Source organism: Salvia splendens, chromosome 1 (genome assembly GCF_004379255.2).
Source record: "Salvia splendens isolate huo1 chromosome 1, SspV2, whole genome shotgun sequence".
Classification (NCBI taxonomy): Eukaryota; Viridiplantae; Streptophyta; class Magnoliopsida; order Lamiales; family Lamiaceae; genus Salvia; species Salvia splendens.
Genome location: NC_056032.1, coordinates 13,470,328 through 13,489,663, shown reverse-complemented (window position 1 = coordinate 13,489,663; position 19,336 = coordinate 13,470,328). Strand labels below are relative to the sequence as shown.

General features: G+C 40.4%; 3 protein-coding genes and 2 pseudogenes across 3 annotated transcripts; all 5 read right to left on the bottom strand.

Annotated features, from left to right (window-relative positions):
* Positions 1-207: 207 nt before the first annotated feature.
* Positions 208-1,304, bottom strand: LOC121802936. The gene is made up of 2 exons (XM_042202633.1): positions 1,138-1,304; positions 208-810 (listed from the first exon to the last, which is right to left on the bottom strand). Exons 1-2 carry the CDS (start codon positions 1,259-1,261, stop codon positions 410-412), a joined length of 525 nt encoding a protein of 174 aa, XP_042058567.1. The 5' UTR covers positions 1,262-1,304; the 3' UTR covers positions 208-409.
* Positions 1,305-2,861: 1,557 nt separating this feature from the next.
* On the bottom strand, positions 2,862-7,233 carry LOC121743273. Its single transcript, XM_042136527.1, has 3 exons — positions 6,563-7,233; positions 3,540-3,969; positions 2,862-3,282 (listed from the first exon to the last, which is right to left on the bottom strand). The coding sequence occupies exons 1-2, from the start codon at positions 7,172-7,174 to the stop codon at positions 3,913-3,915; spliced, it is 669 nt and encodes a 222-aa protein (XP_041992461.1). The 5' UTR covers positions 7,175-7,233; the 3' UTR covers positions 2,862-3,282; positions 3,540-3,912.
* A 1,389-nt stretch (positions 7,234-8,622) lies between these two features.
* LOC121804326 (germin-like protein 9-3) lies at positions 8,623-9,424 on the bottom strand. The gene has a single exon (XM_042203818.1). It carries the CDS (start codon positions 9,399-9,401, stop codon positions 8,790-8,792), a length of 612 nt encoding a protein of 203 aa, XP_042059752.1. The 5' UTR covers positions 9,402-9,424; the 3' UTR covers positions 8,623-8,789.
* Positions 9,425-13,865: 4,441 nt separating this feature from the next.
* On the bottom strand, positions 13,866-14,494 carry LOC121743258 (annotated as a pseudogene).
* Positions 14,495-15,286: 792 nt separating this feature from the next.
* LOC121743249 lies at positions 15,287-19,073 on the bottom strand (annotated as a pseudogene).
* Positions 19,074-19,336: the final 263 nt, after the last annotated feature.

Sequence of the window (19,336 nt, the reverse complement as noted above, 5' to 3'; positions counted from 1 at the left end):
TGTATCGAACCTTTCCTTTTATTTTATTTTTTTCTGAAACTTGGGTTGCAATTTTTACTAGATAATTATAAATAACCATTGAACTACAATTTTCAATTTTCTATTTATTTTTATCTTAATTTTACTAATTTCTATCATTAGCCACAATTTACAGCTAAGGTTGGAGACAATATCGAGAAACAACATAAAAAATTGTAGAAGAAAGAATTGAAGAAGCAAATTCAATATATTTAGGGCAAACCACTTTACAAAAGCAGCTACAAACGTCCTACATGCACAGAAACTTATTGCTCATATCTATAACACACAATCAAACACACTCGTCTTTCTCTGACTCAAGCACTTAATTAATCAAACATATGAAAACAACAAACAAACCTGTGTTTCCTTGTCTTAATAACATAATTAATTAAGGAATCCCAATTATGGGGATAAATGGGACGTAATAGCTAGATGGTGCTAGACCCCACTCTCTTGGCAAGGGCACATCCACAGTCTTGGAAGAAGCAAATCCATTGTCTTTCCCTCCACACCTCCCCTTTTCAGGGCATGCTTTGTAGAAGGTGAGGGGTGTGGCGGTAGTGAAATGGCCTCCCTTTTCCTTGGCACTAGTAATTGCAACGACAGAGTCCTTATTAGAGATGTAGAGCTGGTGGGGCCCTCCCATCATCTTGGCCATGCAGTTGGAGGGAGTCGCAGTGGCCGTCCCTGTCCCGTCCGATGGAAGCTCTGTCGTGAAGCCGCCGTCTTCCTCGGTGTAGGCCATGGCCAGCTTCTTCACTTTGTCACATTTCACCAAAACTTGAAGTCCTAGTTAATTAAACGAATAGAGAAAAATAATTAATATGTATGGTTAGTTAATTAACAATATCTTAGTCGGTGTTGTCATGTGAAATAAAAGAAATCGCACATCAATCAAGTATAATGACCGTTTTAGTATGTGCCCACTTTAAGCAAATTTTTTTTAAATTAAGATGATAGGAATTAGGAGTGTAATAGTATCATTTGTGAGAGATAGTACATGTTTACATTACAGCAAGTATAACGAAGTTTTGTAAATACTACTTATTTCATAGTTTTCAGAAAAAAAAAGAAATAGATGAATGAATGAATATTAGTAGGAAATTAATTAAGAACCTGAGAGATCGGAGTTGAGAGGGCAGTCGAGACAACGGACCGAGCCCTGGAGGGGTTGAGGTTTGACGAGAGAGAAAGCGAGGAAGAATGTGAGTAGAAAAGCAAAAGCTGGAGTGATCGACATTGAATTAAGAAGAAGTGTTGTAATGTGAGTAGTAAACAGAAGCGGAAATTGGGTTCATATAAATATAGGAAAGCAGAGTAAATGAAGGGGCCAAGTGCATGAGTAGGTTGTTGATATCAATAAATATATGCAGTACACAACAACCAGTCATTCCCTTCCCCAATTTATTGTACCATCCAGTCTCCGTTTCACTTCAAATTACATAACCCTCTATTTTTCTCCCATCCATTTTCATATACACACATGCAACACCCACTAAAATTCACTCCATATTACACATATAAATACAAATTATGCATGCATAAACATGTTAAATTCCATAGTCACGAATAATCACCAATGGCATTTTCTTAAATATGAAATTTGTTATGTTATGCTTATGCATGCATACACTGGGGGGGGGGGGGGGGCTTGGAACCCCCACTCATTTTCGGTGTTACTATAGTATTAGTATTCACAGGTTCGAAACCTAGCGGCGAGAACTTGGTTTTTTTTAGCAAAATTAATTAACTCACATTATTTGTAGTGTTCCTGTCGTGATTGTTTGTAGCATTATTGATACTAAAAATACACAACAATTATTAATGTTAGTTTGGACCCCCAGTATCAAAATCCTGCGTCCACCACTGCATGCATATATATTAGTACAAAATATTTGATGTCTGCATGAATTATACAAAATGTTTCATCCGCATTTAATTTAATACATTTTGTCATATGTGTTTGGATATCGTTAACTCTTTACTTACATGGTGTACAAACATGAAACAATAATGAATTTTTTGTGTACTAATATAAAGTAATGATAAAACTTTTTGTACGAGCTTGAAACAATAATGAAGTGTGTACTAATATAAAGTAATGATAAAACTTTTTGTACGAGCTTGAAACAATAATGAAGTGTTTTGTACTACACACAGACAAATTAAGAGTTAACGATATCCAAACAAAATAATGGAATGTACTAAAATAAATATAAATGAAACTTATAATTAAACTTCAAACTTTTTGTATCAATATGAAACAAATGTGAAATACAATAAGTAGTACTCCCCCGTCTGTGAATAGGAGTCTCGTTTTTCCATTTTGGTCCGCCCGCGAATAGGAGTCCCGGTTCATAATTACCATAAATGATAAAGAGGTCCCACTATCCACTAACTCATTCCACTCACATATCATTTAAAAGTAATATATACAAGTGATCACATATCATTTAAAAGTAATATATACAAGTGAGATCTATATTCCACTAACTTTCTTCCATCCACTTTTCTTAACATTTCTTAAAACACTTGCTGGAAAGAAATGAGACTCCTATTCGCGGACGGAGGGAGTATTTATCTTGGTTAATCGATGCATTTCTTTTCGACACGGAGATTAAGAATAGTGTGTTGAGTGATGGTGAATAAAATAAGAAATAATGAAGCAAGAGAAAGTGTTACTTTTTGTCAAAAATAGAAATGACTCAATTATCTTGAAACTTCACAAAATAGAAAAATGACTCTATTAACATGGAATTGATGGAGTATATCACTTGCTAAAAAATTGACGCTCGAGATTTTGGAGAAAAAACCTTGATAATATGAATTTCACAATGATATTCACAAAAAATTCTAATATTTTTTTGATTAGAAAGATGCTTGTGAGACTAACAATTTCAAGGTTTCTTTCAGTCTGGAAGTAATTATGCTCGCTAACAATTCTGACTATCAAATTTGTAACACTCGATTCGATTAAATTTGTTTACAAAACTAGGTTGCAGAAGATCTACCTAATGGCATTAAAGTGACTATCTGGTAAAACAAATAATGTGTAAGATGATGGACCATGGGATTTCCAACAACCTAGATTTATCAGAGTAATTTTTCATCAGAGATCCTTCAAATCCAGCATTGCATTAAATTCTTTGGTAGTTGGCCACCATTTCATCTTCCAGGACACCATTCATTTCATCTTCTTGTCTTCAAAGATAACAGAAGGCCAAGTAACACGGCACCAAAATTCGATTTTGTAAATTAAATCTGTGTAAGAAATGAATGTCATTACCTACACATGAATGTTTGTAGCACAGTACTTCCATCAGCTCAAGACATCAAGGATTTTTTTTTATTATTATTTGTCTCATAATTATATACTCCTATATTGAAATTGAACCCCTATTGTATAAAACAGTGTCTCAGAAACATATGCGTCCTACACGGGTATTTATCGAACACGAACAGAAACACGATCAGCAATGAAGCAGAAAAGTGAAATTGATACAAAGTTAAACACTTACATTTTCATTGCCACGTCGGTCCAGAAAGGATGTCTAGTTCCAGCTGGGAAATGCCAACCATCTTAGATATATGTTGCCTTCATCCTAGGAAACTAAATTGAAGTGGCAGTTTTTCTAGCTGAAACTTCTATCTTGCTAATTAGTGCTTCCAAACTCACCAAACTTTTAACTATTACAGCTTTAAAGTAATTAGGAAAAGAATGAAAGCTAAATCTATGTTGAGTAGAAAAAAGTAGAGACAGAGTTAAATATGTGCTCTGTTGCAACCTGAAATAGTGAAAGTTCAAACACTGGTAAAGTCTTGAATTCAACACTTGAATCGAGTAAGAGTAGTAGAGGGTCATTTCTAACCACACCAGCACTACTCTGCTCATCATGAAACAAGGTGTGATTCTAATTGAGCAGCGAAAACCAAGATTCGGGTCCTCTCCTGTTAAAACAATTATTAAATCAAACATACCAAGCCCACATTTGGACAATTTTTTCAATGCATTCATTGTGATTTCAACTCAAACCAAAGATTATGGCTCATTTAATAAAGTAGATCGATCGTACAGTGACTAGCAATCATAGATACAATTAGAAGTACTTCACTTATGTACGAAGCTCGAATATCGGTCACATACCATTCAAGGGAAGTTTTGTCGAGCTTACCACTGAAGCAATATAACTCAAATTTTAGTTTTTGAATTGACTTATATACCAACAAAAACAACTCTTTCCAGATTAAGATATATCCAATAACAATCAACAGTTTCTAACAAGTCAATGTTGTTTTGCTAAATTTATACTGATTAACCTTAGACTATTGATATATCTGATAAATCTGTTTCATTGATATGAAACAAAGGCCAAGACAGCAGGGCAGATAATATTTTTTTACTTTCTATTGTTTTTTTGCGAGATTGCTGATCTGGCCAAGTTGCTACCATATGTATTTTTCAGCTCAACCCAAAACTATGGGAATCAACAATAGCAAAACACCTTATCCATTCCCTGATGGCGTCTGTGGGTACTAGTGGAGAAGGATTGTCGACTTATTTGTTTTGCATAGTAAACAGGGAAATAAGCAAAAGTAGAAGGGAGAGGAAAATCAGAGTCTTATACTAGATCTTATCTGTGTTTTCCAGTTGCAGAAAGCAATCAAGGCCTTAACGATTTCAGCAACAATCACAAAGAAAACGTGCAATCTCTTCAGGCCTAACCAGGATATAACTAAGTGCAACTAGTCCACAAAGTAGTTACTAATATCAACAACTTCTTAAGGCAAATTAAGACAAGTCTATTGATTTGCTTCCCTGTCTAATAAAACATGGTCGCTGAAATCATAAATTAATACCAAATTTTGGTATTTACCTTAGAACTTAAAACATGGTAAAAAACCCATGAGTTTTGACCTTGTAGCCAATTTACATGCTTATGGTTCCAGCCAAATCGAAACTAACGTGATCTTACGTGCCTGTTCAATCAATCAAAATGACATTTTGTATATTAAATTAGAAAAAAAATCCAACCCGCCCTCCCACCTCCACCTCACCCTTCTTTCTCTCTCTCTCCTACTTCTCTCATCCCTTCTTGCACTCCTACATCTCTTGTCCCTTCTCGCAATCCTACAGACACCAACAACAGCAACGCAATGATGAGCATGAGCCCTAGCATATATCCCACCTCACAAGCCATCTCTCCCTCTCTCCCCAAACACACTTTAATCCGGTGGTTAAGCTCTCCATTGCTGCCAGCCTCATAAGCCATCGCGCTGCCAACCTTTGCCAACGGGTGTCTTGCCGTGACTGCAGATGTTAGCATTTCACGGCAGTCTTTCAACCAAAATAATGTCTGATTACAACACAAACACAATGAGTGCATAAATCAGTGCTGCAAATTCTGGAATGGTAAGACCTTCAAATTAACCATTGCTACCAAATGAAATCTAATTTTCCACTTAAGCCCGATCCCACTCTTCCTAGTCACCACCCTCCTCTTCTTCCTCTTCCCCCATCGTACTGCAATTCAAAACTACCCCTCCCTGATTGCACCAACCACCAAATGCTCCCCAAAACTACAGTGTCTAACGACCTTCAATTACTCATCTCACCATTTATGCTTCTTCGGCAGGAATCCATCTCTCTTGGGTCCCATTCTTCGTCATTATTCTGCTGCTACAGTTCTACATCTTAGTGATAACTGCCCAAGATCGCTTCTTTATAGTAAGAAACAGGCTACACGGTCAATTTTCATGATTTTTTGGGCCACTTTTTAGTTCGTGGGAGATACAAGAATTCGGTCATAATTTGTAATTTTAGTGACCAATAGCCCAGAAATCATCAATGATCTGGCATACCTCTACAATGTTTACTCATTAGATAACGAGGCGATTTGCACTTTGATCCTAACTTTATGGAGAAGAAATGTTTTACTACCAGAAAGAAATAAACATGGATAGGGTCCGGTCCGCAAACTTAAAAAATCATAAGTCCCATCAGTATAAAAGCCATGCATGTGTATGGAAACCATGCAGGACACAGTATTGTTATAGTCGATGATCCAAGAAAATTAGGAAACAAGTATAAGTGATACCATCAGTATTTATCACTTTTAATTCGACAGATAATCAAGATTGTAGATGCCTTAAGCCTTCACACGGCTGGAAAATACAAACTTCTTCTATAGGCACAGAACAATAAAACAAACTATTAAAATAAACAAGCTTAACTTTTCATCAAGAAACAAGTTTGGTTTTCAAGTAAAACATGTAGCAATTGAGTAAGTAAACAAACAAAAGAGGCCTGCAATGTTAGTGATGAAACAGGATTCCAAAGTATAGGGTAATTAACAAGAATTAAATCAACAAAAAAACATTATTTATCCACAAGAAAGGATATATGCATCTAAAAAAGTGAGTTGAAGATGGGTGGTATGTACAAGTGAGCCCTAATTATATACAATGAAATCACATGATCCACTTTCAACTAATGAACCAATCAATCAATGAAACCAGTCTTTCGCCAAATAGCGTTGCGCACCTGCCGGAGATCCCTCCCTTTCAAAGTCCGTCCAGTCCCCTCCAGCACTGAGCACGCAAGCATCGGCGAATCCCTAGAATTCACCACTTCGTGCGGCGGCAATCTAACTCTCTCATCGTCTTCCTCCTCTCCATCAGAAACGGCGTCGTCCAGCTCATCCGACCTCCTCCGCAACGCCTCCGGCATCACCGGAATGTTCACCGGCGCCGATTGATGGTAAACCCTCACCCTATCCACTTGCGGCGGCGGCGCCCGTGGAATCATCATCCGAGACGATACCGACGAGGAGAAGGAGGAGAGTGAGGGCGCAATCGAGGCCTTGTGGTTAAAGACGGGTTGGACGTCGTGTTCGGATCCGGATCGGATCTTGATGGTGCCGTTGAGAGCCGACAGGATGCCGTAGTGGTTAGGGTGGGAAGAGGCGGTGGAATAGAGATTCCGATGAGTTGGCGGAGGAGGCGAAGAATAGCCCGACGGAGTGCTAAAGATATCGTGCTCGGAGAGCTCAATAGGCGGCGCGGAGGAGGGGGATTGGGGTTGCAGCACCCCGAGGAATCTCTCGGCCGGCTTGTGGTGGCGGCGGAAGGGTGTGTCGCCGCCAAATTCTTCCATTGCAGCGGTTGTGGAATTGGGGGCAGGGCAGAGCAGTATAATTATGTTCCCGGGAGGGAGGAGGGAGGAATCCGCTGTGTCAGAACTCACCACTATGTTCCGTACGGTCGGTAATTACTGGTTGATTAAAGTCAAAAAATGGAATAATTCTACCACCTAAAGTAATACTCCCAATTTTCATGCATGAAATATTCATTAATTAAAAAATATACTACTATGAAATATGGAAAATTCATGCATGGAAATATGAAAAATATGGAATAATTAATTGTGGAAATTTCATGCATGGAAAGAATTAATTATGGCTGATTTTCATTAATTAAAAATAATTAACGCAAAATGCACGGTTTTAAAATAAAAATAATAATTTAAAACCGCCTTTCGTCACGGCGCCGTGCACCACTGTGGGCGTCGCCGGAGAATCCGCACCGGCGATGCTCGCCAAGCCCCGCCCTGGGAGTCCCCCGTTGCCTCTCCGGCGATGCTCTCCAAGCCCCGCCCTGGGAGTCCCCCGTTGCCCGCCCTGCCCATCTCGCCCACAATGCATTGTAACTTTGTAAGTAGTTACCTTTTTATTAATCTAAAATCAAATATAGATCATGAAATATTTACTACAATTTTTTTAATAATATACTTTAAATACATTATAAATTTATTAAATTATTTTTATTATTAACATTAAATTTTAATAAAGATCTTTATAAATTCTTTGGATATGTAATCTTGATTTTAAGACTATGATGTGGAGATGATGCACTTCGGCCAGTTTTACATGTTAAAGAATAAGGCATAATAATTGATGATATTCCTATTCTTGGTCTTTCCTTATGTTCTTTCCATCTCAGTAGGTCGAAAACTACATTTGCAAACTTTTGATTGAATATTTGTGTTCACACTCCTTTGTTGAACTTGCTAAATTGCATGTGTTCTTTATATAAAAGTTACTCCATTTCCTTCATTACATTTAAAATGACCATTTTATTGAATGATGCAAACAAACTAAAGAATGGTTTAAGTATTTTAATCATGAGAAAGAAGATATAAACCTTTTTACAAAAATGACCATCTTAATCGTGAGTGGACTAAAATGAAAGTAGTTATCTTGAATGAGACAATATGGAGTATTAGTTTAGATAATATACCTACATGAGGTCTAAGCTTGCCGAACCAGAGGCGAACAACGACAACAATAGACGTGAACTTCGACAATCGTGAATCACATGTGAGAGCAAAAAACACTACATCGATACTCAAAAGCTAGATTCGACAAATTGAAGGACGATGAATGGGTTACCCGAGGGTCGACAGCCTTGAATCCCAGACGGAGGAGGCATGGGCTTAGAATGGGTCAGTAAATGTTGTTGGGGATATATTGAAAATCCTCATTTCCGAGAATCTCATAGGATAATTTCTGTAAATTTATCAAGAATAATTCCACGAATAATATCTAATTCTAGAACGCAAATCGTTATTATATTCGGTGCAGTTCTATTACATCTAGTAGTACTTTACTTTATTAATATTGGCTCCGAGTATGAAGCTATTGGGATTTATAATAGATCTTCAAACGAATACAACAGAGAGTGCGACAAACACACACTAGTTTGAACTACTTCTATCCGTGCAAGCCAGCTTTGAGTTTCTGAATGGTGGCAACATCAGCCTTGAACGACAGAGCCAAAACAGTGTCATCAATGGTGGTATTAAACAGAGTGTTTGGCAGCGAAACAGCTCCCGCATTCGCACTCCCAAAGGTGGAGATGGCGACGGCCGGATTCTTGGCGTCTGCGTTGTACTGGAAGTGCACCAGTCCTTTCGGAAACACGAAAACATCCCCTTGCTGAAGGTTCTGCGTGTAGAGCTTGTTGGTGGAGTCGACGAACCCGACCTCGAGGGAGCCCTGTACGAGGAAGAGGAGCTCAGCGGACCGCGGGTGCGTGTGGACCGGGTTCACCGTGCCTGAGGGGTACATCAGCACGGCGTAGGAGACGCTTTGCCCGTTTAGCGCAGGGAACTGCTCCATGCCGGCCTTGAACACCTTGAATGTCGGAGGGAAAGGCGCTGTCACAAGGGCCCGGAACCCGGTGAAGGTGAAGAATCCCCCGTCGGCTGGGGGTGGCGTGTTTAGTGGGACGATGAAGTCGGTGAGGATGTCGGGATCCCCTGCCGTGGAGCTCTGGACGAGGGCGAGGGCAAGGGCAGCTATGAGGAGGATGTTTCTATTCATTGCTGTTTGTTTTGTGTTTCCAAGTTTTGGTTGTTAATTGTGTGTATTGGTTAGATGAAATAGTAGATTTTATATGTGTGAGGATGAACTTGTGCTATCCGCCGTGGAGATGAGTGTGACAAACATTAATTTTGAGATTATTACAATGTGGAGACATTGCCTCGGCAAGTCGATGTATTGTGTTTGTAAGAGATTATTTTGGCATGTGATTTTAAATTATTAATTCTTGAAATTTTTATTTTTTGCTGTTGTCTCCTAACGATGTTAGTAACGTTCAAAGATCAAAACGAGTTCAAACAATCAGAGTATTGCTCTCAACAGAGGATTTATAAAACAAATTAAAAGGTACCCTACATATTTGAAATTTAAAAGAACCATTGAGCTCATTGGGTTCATTGTGTTCTCAACATTAGCATTCCTAGCAGTCGTTGGATCAGGCTGCCTGGTGTCTCGGAAGTTATAGAGGCTGTCCCAGACGAAGGAGCAGTGAGTAATCCGGATGGTGTGCTCGCCTCGCCTGCATTGGGAATGAGAAAATATACACAAACTGTATTTTACAAGCTACATTTGAGTGAGAGTAGTAGTAGTATGCCTCTATTGCAACATTGTATCTGTGACTGTTGTTGGTCCTTACGTAGAAGATAGGTGGCATTATGCTTGGATAGAATTGGCCGGAAACTGATATAGAGGGATTTTGTCCCGTGCCTTCTCCACTCCATACATGAATATTTATGATAACATCCAATATATTAATAATACTACTAGCTAGTTAAATATATGAAATTGGACATGAAATGTAGCAGAAACATCATACCAAAGCACCGCGTCTCGTGTTGTTGCCATAACGATGATGTCAGCGCACTAGACAACGCCCGGAGCAGGCAGCCTGCACCGCAGCTTGACCTCTGCTTTCTCATTATTTCTACAATTCTAGTACCATCCCACAGAATTGATGCCCTTGAGACAAAAAATTTGTATGATCTAATAGCCTAGAACATAATCAAGCATGCACTTATTTTACACTTCTGTTCTATAATTAAGAGCTTCCTTTTATTATTTTGATATGTTTCATAATACTCATTTAAATTTTAAATGAAAATAGACTTCGCATTCCACCGACTCATTTATATATTATTATAAAATTAATAATTATATCACAACTAATACTACTACGACTTACTCGTAATTTTAACTAACTTAAAGTTATTCAATGCAAAAGAAATTCATAGCTTATCAAAATGTGTTCTTTGTTTCAAGAATTTCTTAGGAAATTTAGTCCTCTTTTCCTAAGAAATACAGCCATATTATTAGGTGGCAAATTATATCTCTCTTAATACAAGTATCAAGATATTTATGGAAGGGAACTAAATATATCTAGATTTAATGATTAAAAAAACACTGTTAAAAAATGTAGATACTCGATGCCGACATCTGTCTCCAAGATGAGTGGAATCAAGCAGAAAGGTTAATTCTTTATCGTGGAGAAAGATGATATTCCCACAGAAAGTAAGCTCAAAATATAAATGTTGTGATGGAATCGATGCACGCAACCTGTCTGGTAAAAGTCCCAGGTGAATACCCCATCCACTTGAACGATGAATGGCCTCACAATTTCTGTTTTCAATGAATCAAATAACTAAAAAATATGGACAATTTTAACCCTCTCTACTCCATATAGAAAAGATAGATGAAAATAAGGGTATAAATGAGACGTTTAACACCCACCCTTATATATGCCATGAAATTCTAAGAGCATCTCCAATGGGCGGATGTCCCACTCGTACATCCACTAGGACATCCCAAAAACACCTCATGCCACGTCACTAGGACTTCCCATCCCACTGCCACGTCACTAGGACATCCCCTGCACAATCCGCCCTTCCCACTAGGACTTCCCGCAATAAAAAAAATCACAATAATGTAATTACGTAAAAACGGAATTATAATTTTGACACGGAATACGGGAAAGCAAAATACGGCAAAAATACATAGTCATAAAACATAAAAAAACATAGTTAGAAAAAAAACAAAATACATAGTCATTCAAAAAAAGAAAAATACATAGTCCAATATCCCCGGCTCACTCCGCGCTGTCCTCGTCGCCCGTGTCGGCCCCGTCGTCCCCGCCGTTAATCTCGGCGCCATCATCTCCAATGGGTGGCATCCCCAAATCGCGCCGACATCCATCGATGACATCCTTCAACATCCTCTTGTACACCGGATCGGTCGTGCTATGCCACCTATGCATGGTCCGGACAAAGCTAGTCGTTAACTGCGCGCGGGCGAGTCGGTCGATATCTTCTGGGGGAGCAGGGGCCTCCGATTGGACCTCGAACGACCCACTGTTGCTTCCCCTAGCCCTCCACTGCGCAGCCTTTTGCCCAACCGGGCGACGACGGCGGCGAGAGTCTGATTGAGGTAGCGGGGACACTTCGTCGGCTTCTGGGAGCTCGTGTGAACCAGCACTGCTGCTGTATTCACCAGAAGCGTTGATCTTCGTCCGCTTCGCCCAGCCCGATTCGACTCCCCCACAAAACTTTGGGGAATCCTTCACCACGAGAAAGGCCTCCCACTAATCGAATTGTTTGAACTTCAAGGCTCTGTCGGGGTACTGAGCAAAGGCACGGTTCCGGACATCCTCCTCGGACATACCGCTGCTTGCCTGGCGGAGATTGTTTTGGTAGATGCCCGCAAATCGACTAAGCTTAGGCCTCAACCGCTCCCACTGTTTCCGGCACTGTTCGGGAACGCGACGCTTCGCCCCAGCCGGTTTGTGTGTATGGTAGACTTCAGCGATGCGATACCACAGTCTGTCAATATGTTGGTTGGCACCGACATAGGGATCCTCGACTACTGAAACCCAAGCTTTCGCAAGCGCGACATTTTCCCACGGGCTCCATACCGTCCTCTTTCCCGTCTCATCCTCATCCCCCTCCTCCGCCACCGTTCGCGAGGAAGAGCCCGGGGCTTTCCCCTTGCCCTTGCCACGTCCCTTCCCCCTGCCTGGAGTCTCCCTGACTGGAGATAGCCCCAACTCCTCTAAAGAGAAAGTTTCCAAGCTGGTGAACTGAGTCTCCAGAACATAAGTGGAGGGGGTATCAGTAGACAGCATATCGATAACTGGCCGATAGACATCGTCCGCTTGTGGGCCCCTGCCATCCCCTCCCCCGGCATCATCCCCGCCATCATCCCCGCCATCATCCCCGTCATCATCCCACCCACCCCCATCATATTTGGGGTCATGCCCCCCATCGCCATCCCCGGCCCCGGCATCATCATATTTGGGGTCATGCCCCCCATCCCCATCCCCGCCATCATCCCCGTCATCATCCCACCCACCCCCATCATATTTGGGGTCATGCCCCCCATCGCCATCCCCGGCCCCGGCATCATCATATTTGGGGTCATGCCCCCCATCCCCATCCCCGCCATCATCCCCGCCATCATCATATTTGGGGTCATGCCCCCCATCCCCGCAGCCCTGGGCATCATACCACCCATCCCACTCATCCAATTGTACATATAAGGGGACATCATCCCACCCATTCCACCCATCCCCGACATTGTCGGAACTGTTGTCGCATTTCCGCTAACGTTTCCCTCCAGGTCGATGGGAAACGCCGGAGTCTGCGACTCGCTCGTGGCAGGGGAGTTCCTATCGTTCTCCATTAAGTAGAAATGAAATTTGTAGTAAAAGAATAGAGAAACTTGTTAACACAAGTGGTGCGAATGAAATGAAGTTCAACGAGCCGTATATATAGAGTTTAAAAAAAAATTAATTACCGGACGTCCGACCCACTCCACAATGGCGGACGTCCGCCCGCCCGTCGCCCGCACGTCCGATGACACCCGACGTCCTCACGGGACGTCCGTATCCGACCTTCGACGCCACAATGGCGGACGTCCTGGTCGCCCGTCGCGGACGTCCGACCGGACGTCCGCCATTGGAGATGCTCTAAAATTATGACACTGATACCAGGATAAAATTATATTTTCAAATGGTAGACTTGTTCAGAATTGAATGTATAATCATCATCTACTTTCTCATTTTTTTATCAATCATCATCCATTTTGTTATGTGTTGTGGGTGTGGCCTTTCCAACCGTATTTGGTTGATGTACAGAAATCCTAGCTAGGCTAGTTGGGGTTGAGTCTTTATTTAGTACACCTGGCAAAAACTAAAAGGGTGTGTAGATCACCTTAAAGGAGGAATTGTTTAAACATATTTTCTGGAGATTTTTATTTTGCAACTTTCAATAGTATTAAATTTAAACATAGTATTCATTAGCTTCGTAGGCAGCTACGGTCGAAAATCGACTATGATATTATTACATCTAAAAGCAAAATACAATTAGCTAAAAATAGGCCTCCTTCCAATTGACGTTATCGAGTTTGAATCACAATTTGATTCTGGTGTTTTGTGTTTGTATTTCATTTTCAATTCAAATTTGACAGTAGAGGATGATGGGAGGCAACCGTGTTCAAAAAATTAAATGCAAAAAGCTGTGTATAGTTCTAGTTAGTAATACACCATCTTATTAATATAAATACGCAAAATTAAAAAACAGTAGCATATCTTAATCTGTAAAAACTATGGTTGATTATGGTTTCCCTGATGAGTGTTGATGGTGGGCATGCAAATGCAGCTGCAGACGGCCATGTTGACGGCATGCATGCAGGAATTCCTGAGTCGGAATGCTAACCTGTTTAAGAATGAACCTCCCATCTTCCCTACACGACTTGAACCACACCCCCGGCTTCCCGTTCCTCCCTATACTAGAAATACGCCGCCTTACTCTCCTCGCGCCGTTCATTCCTCCTAACATTCCTCTCTCCATCTATATAACATAGATCGTCGTGGCTCCTCATCTCCTCAACGTCATCGAAGCTCTTGAACCCTAATCTCTCCGTGCATAGGGAGAGGCTGTTGGAGGAGAAGCTTTCTTATGGAGGTATTGAGAAGAAGGGGTTTCGCCCAACATCTCTGAGTCATCGATATTCTTGTGCTTCAACGGCGAAAGTGCTTCTACAATGTTCGGACTCTCCAGCAATGGCTTTTCCAAGATGTGCTCTATTCCACCGCAGGCTGCCATGCCTTGATACTTTATCTTCTCTCTTCTCTCTGTTTTGATTTATATGTTCAACAACTATATATGTACATAAGGTTTATGTGTGTGCACAAGAAGGGCATGAGATTGTTGGTGATAAAGTGATTTGTTGTGGGAAGCTGGATTGACGGTGGAAACAGGATAGGTTCCTTTTCGGATTCTTTAGAGCTCACAACTAATCAAATTCACCATCACCACCTTATCTTTTTTTTTTCTCAAGGAAAAATACACTCATTTTTCTAGAAGCTACATCAAATGTACTAATATACACCCTCTCTCCCCTACTTTAGTCTAATAAATCAAGAAATTGGTTATTAGTTGTTAGCTTTCTTGCAAGTTCCTAATCGCATGACTTGTCCGAAGATTGATTGTGATTGGTTAAGGAAGATAAGCCTGCACACCATTATCACCTCGTCATGTTGCTATGAATTTACCTACTTTGGCATGGATTTAACTTGCAGGAAACTGGTAGTATATATTAAGAGGTGACCTTTAAACTGCATTACAAGATTTGCATGTTCTGTAATAATAATAATAATAAACTAATAGATCTCAGCTTTGGAAATGAAGAAAATATTGGGAATATTCGTGGATAATCCTTCTTGGCTGTTACATACATTTTTGGAAAATGATGGCACCAAAAACCAAACCCATTCAATTTAATTTAATTTAATTTTGCGTGATGTAATGTAAAGTATTTTAAAAGCAAATGGGAGATGTGGATTGCTCTCGGAGAATTGTCAGCAATTAACAACTAGTGGCTTGGATTGTGGACCAGAACCAAGTAATAGTAGTATTATTCAAGTGAAATAGTACTGTACTATATTTTTTACACTGGACCCCTTTTGCTTCTAGTCAAGCAACACACATTTCAATTGCGGTTAAAATAGTTAATTTCTGCTAACAATAGATACATGGAACAAGTGAAAATGAAAGGGAAGTGTACTAAACAGATAAAGACACACACACATAACCAGAGAGGAGACAGATTTGAGAATCTAAGTGATGAAAGGTTATAGAAACCACCTTCTCTTTCGTTCAACGCCATGCTTCGCATCTTTCCTTTATCGAATTTATCCGGCTCAGATTGCTGGCGCCCTTGCTCAGGTAGTCGGTTTTGCTGGCTGCAGCTTGCTGCTGGATGTTGACGTTGTTCCTTGATTCGGGTCCTGTCTGGCTAGAGTTTTTCGATTGCCTTGTTTTGCTCGCCTTCTTCTCTTCAAGCTGATCCTCTACGACGTTTACTACAGCACCTGCTTTGTGTTCTTGGGCAGGAGTTCCATCAGATTCTTCACCACACGTTGAGTAGCTGAAATAGTCCTCATCCGTTGTGTTTCCGATTTCGTTGGATTTGGGACCACGCTTTGAACGTGCAACATCCGTAACAAAGGTCGCCCTCTTCTCTTTATATGACTCGGGAGGGCTTTCATGACCAATCGGATGGCCATTGTCGTCAGAAGGCTTCGTGTGGGGCGTGGAGGCGTGCTGGACGACACGGTTGCCTCTTTCTCGTAGAGTCTTCTCAATAAGAGTCTTGAGGAAGTTCATAACTTGTACCGCATACATCAATGCCATCAATGGATCGACCATCTGCTTGAGAAAACCAGCAGAAACCAGATCAGAATCCAAACACCAAGAATGTTACAATATGCCACCAGATACGAATTTAGATGAATCTTGACCCATGAGATATAGTCTTGATATTTGTAGTAGTTGAAAATCAGTATGAAGATGTCACCTGAGTCATGTTGGGGGCAAACACCATGGCGATGTTGCGTGAGTTCATCTTGTTCCGAAGCTCCTCTTGGACGACATCGGCCATTAGGTTGATCGCCCAGTCCAACAGAGCAGCTTCAGTCGGGGGTAGAAGCCTGACTAGTTCATCGCAGGCCTCTTCCGACTGGCATTGCATCACTTGCTCGGGAGAAAGAGAATCCAATACACCACGGGGGAGTTCCCGGAGCCAAGCCTACAAGGATCAGATGAAGCATACGCTAACACAAGCTACAAAACAACATTCACTCTACAACAAGACACTTCCAGCATACGAATGAGAAACTTTAACATTTCTACTTTTCTCGCATTCATGAAAGATCATGTTGCTCTAATACCAACCAACAAGAATCGAAGAAACAAAATCAATCAAGAGGCACCGTGTTATAGGTAAAGTTAGGTACCTTGATCAGGCCAGCCAAACAGTGCACGTCGATGCCTTCAGGGATAACTCCTCGATTTAATTGGTCCCTAACATACTCCTCTTGGCTGTTTCCTGCAGTTATTCTGAAAATTCCTTCAGCCTGCACATAGGTTCATCGAATAAGAAAGAAGGGCAGTCATATACATGGCCATCAAGCTAATTTTTGCCAGCATTTACTTAAGTTGTTGGTGGATAAATACTCTATGAGGTCATTCAATGGAGTACTCATAAACACCAACTGAAACGCAACGGACGCACCTGCAAGCCACCTTGGGAATACATATGCCTCTGCAGAAGCAAGAGGATAGTTGGAATGCTGTTGCCTTGTGGATCATAAGACAGCTGCATTGATTCGGTAGAAACTCCAAAAACAGTGGCACTATCAATGGATTTTTTTACAACAAGAAACTCATTTAGTGTGATTTCCATAAAAAAACATAGTTTCAAGTGGGACTTAGAGAAAGTGAAGCAACAAGTCAACTAGAATCCATAGGTTGCAGGCGGAAGAAAGCATGGTTAAGAAAAACGAGTGTTTTTTTTCGAGAAAGTGAATAATTTGCTAAATTTCCTCTTGAATGTAGGTATGCATTAAAAGGCGACAGGAAGAATGACAATAGCAATCAAACAGTGAAATTACAAAGTCTTTAATTGAACTTCTATAAGAAGCTCAAATTGCATACTCTATCATGATACTCCAAATTTAATTCATTACACTCCCATGCAAAAATGAAATATCTAATCTAGCTGTTGGTACATTTAATGAACTGCATTATGAGGATTTGTCTATATAATTTATGTATCTTTTCCAACAGCATTGCATACATTCAACAACACTTATTGAGATGGTGACTGTCGCACAACAGATTGCCTTAAAAGGTATAAGAAGCAAGACCACCTCTCCAGCTCATTAGGTAGTTTAGAAATAAATGAGGCCTAAATGTTGGAAAGTACTTTCATAACAGATACATCATAACATCAATAGTTCCTAGACTAGAAGAACACTAACCAACCATACACCGATTAATTAAGCAAATCAATTCAACTTCATGAAACCACCACTCGAACTCAAAACCAAACTCTATGCAGGGGGGAATGAAATAATCTTTTTTGCCAATATCACCCAAGAGCACATGTAAAGTTTAACGCACAATATGGTCCAATTTTTTCAGAATACAATATCACATAGAAGAACTCAACAAAGCAACCTCTCATCAAACTTTACATGGAAAACCATAGATCAAGAACTAAAAGAACCTTATCATCTTATCACATACAAACAAGCATCCAATATAAGAAATGGTTATCACACATTGAATTCAACGTGAACATAACTGGAAAAAAACACTATTGGATTCAAGAAAAAGAACAGAACCTTATCCATTACTATCAATCCATCATATAGAAATAGAACCAAACATCAAGATTCAAGATAAGAGACATTTACCACACCTTGACACAAGCATAACTGAAAAATCCACACAAAATTAAAGCGAGGGAAGGACCCTATCATGTCATATAGTGCCAAGACATCAAGAAAAGAAAACACAATCATATCACATTGGTAGAATCACACATTGTCACAAGGAAGATCGGTCTAAGAATGTACCTAGCACTAGGAGCCCTCCTTGGAACCTCAGGCTCAACTCAACAGGCAAGCCCAAGAACCCATCAAACCTATCAAAGGTGACATGGTTAACATGCTGCACATCGGTAGGCCAACCTATCTCCCCACCGCCACCGCTAGAGAAATTGCCTCTATCAGTTTTGCAAGCCATCCGAAACCTCTTCCTAATGAGGGTCAGCAGGAGTGCTAGAAGAGACAATTGATCTCTCCTATCTTTCTCTCTCACTTTAATTTCCTCTTCCTCTCTCTCTAACTCGTCAGCATATGCCTCCTCATCCCCAGCATATAACATGGCATTGTGGGTGGGCGTAGATATTGAAGTGGGGGAGGAGGAAGAAGGGGAATGGAACACCTCTGTCATGGCAACAAGAGTTGAATAGATCAACTAAAAATTGAATCTTTTCAGAAACCCTCTCGTTTTTTAATTCAAGCAATCGAGTGCTTGCGGTTATTGCAGATTCTACAGGTGGCGGGATTGGATTAAAGAAAGTTTGGGTCTTGGTGGGAATTGGGGCAGGGTTTGGAGGGAAAACAATTGTTATTTATTTATTTATTGTGCAGAATGGAGTGAGTGGAGTTGGATTGAAGTAATGGTAAAGAAAATGAAGAAGACGTGGGAATCATGACCGGATTTATTTATTCAGCTGGCTGTTTCTGGTTACACTGTATTTTTTGCAGATGGTTATTGGGATGAGCATTCAAGTGGAAAATGTATAGAGGGAAAATGAAATTGTGTGGTCTCACCTTGGTGGTTTGGTTTTGGGTGGGGGCAGGGAGTTTGTATGCTGTAACTGTAAGTAAAGGAGAAGCATACCATCATAATTAGAGGTAAGCTGGTTTTTATTGTCTTAATTAATTATGGGATGAATTTTTTAAGTTATTGGATTAATTATGGGATAAAAATTATGGAGAACTACTAGTATTTTGAACACTAACAAAATTGATCCTATGACTTTGAAGATAAGACAACGTTACTCATATTTTATGGTCATATCACTTTGTTTTG

Excerpts from the sequence above, each read along its gene's own strand:
- LOC121743273 (XM_042136527.1), bottom strand. The coding sequence starts at position 7,174 with ATGGAAGAATTTGGCGGCGACACACCCTTCCGCCGCCACCACAAGCCG. Across the intron at positions 3,970-6,562 it reads AAGGGAGGGATCTCCGGCAG|GAGAGGACCCGAATCTTGGT; the intron begins GTGCGCAACGCT and ends TTGTTTTAACAG.
- LOC121804326 (XM_042203818.1), bottom strand. The coding sequence starts at position 9,401 with ATGAATAGAAACATCCTCCTCATAGCTGCCCTTGCCCTCGCCCTCGTC.
- LOC121802936 (XM_042202633.1), bottom strand. The coding sequence starts at position 1,261 with ATGTCGATCACTCCAGCTTTTGCTTTTCTACTCACATTCTTCCTCGCT. Across the intron at positions 811-1,137 it reads TCTCAACTCCGATCTCTCAG|GACTTCAAGTTTTGGTGAAA; the intron begins GTTCTTAATTAA and ends TTAATTAACTAG.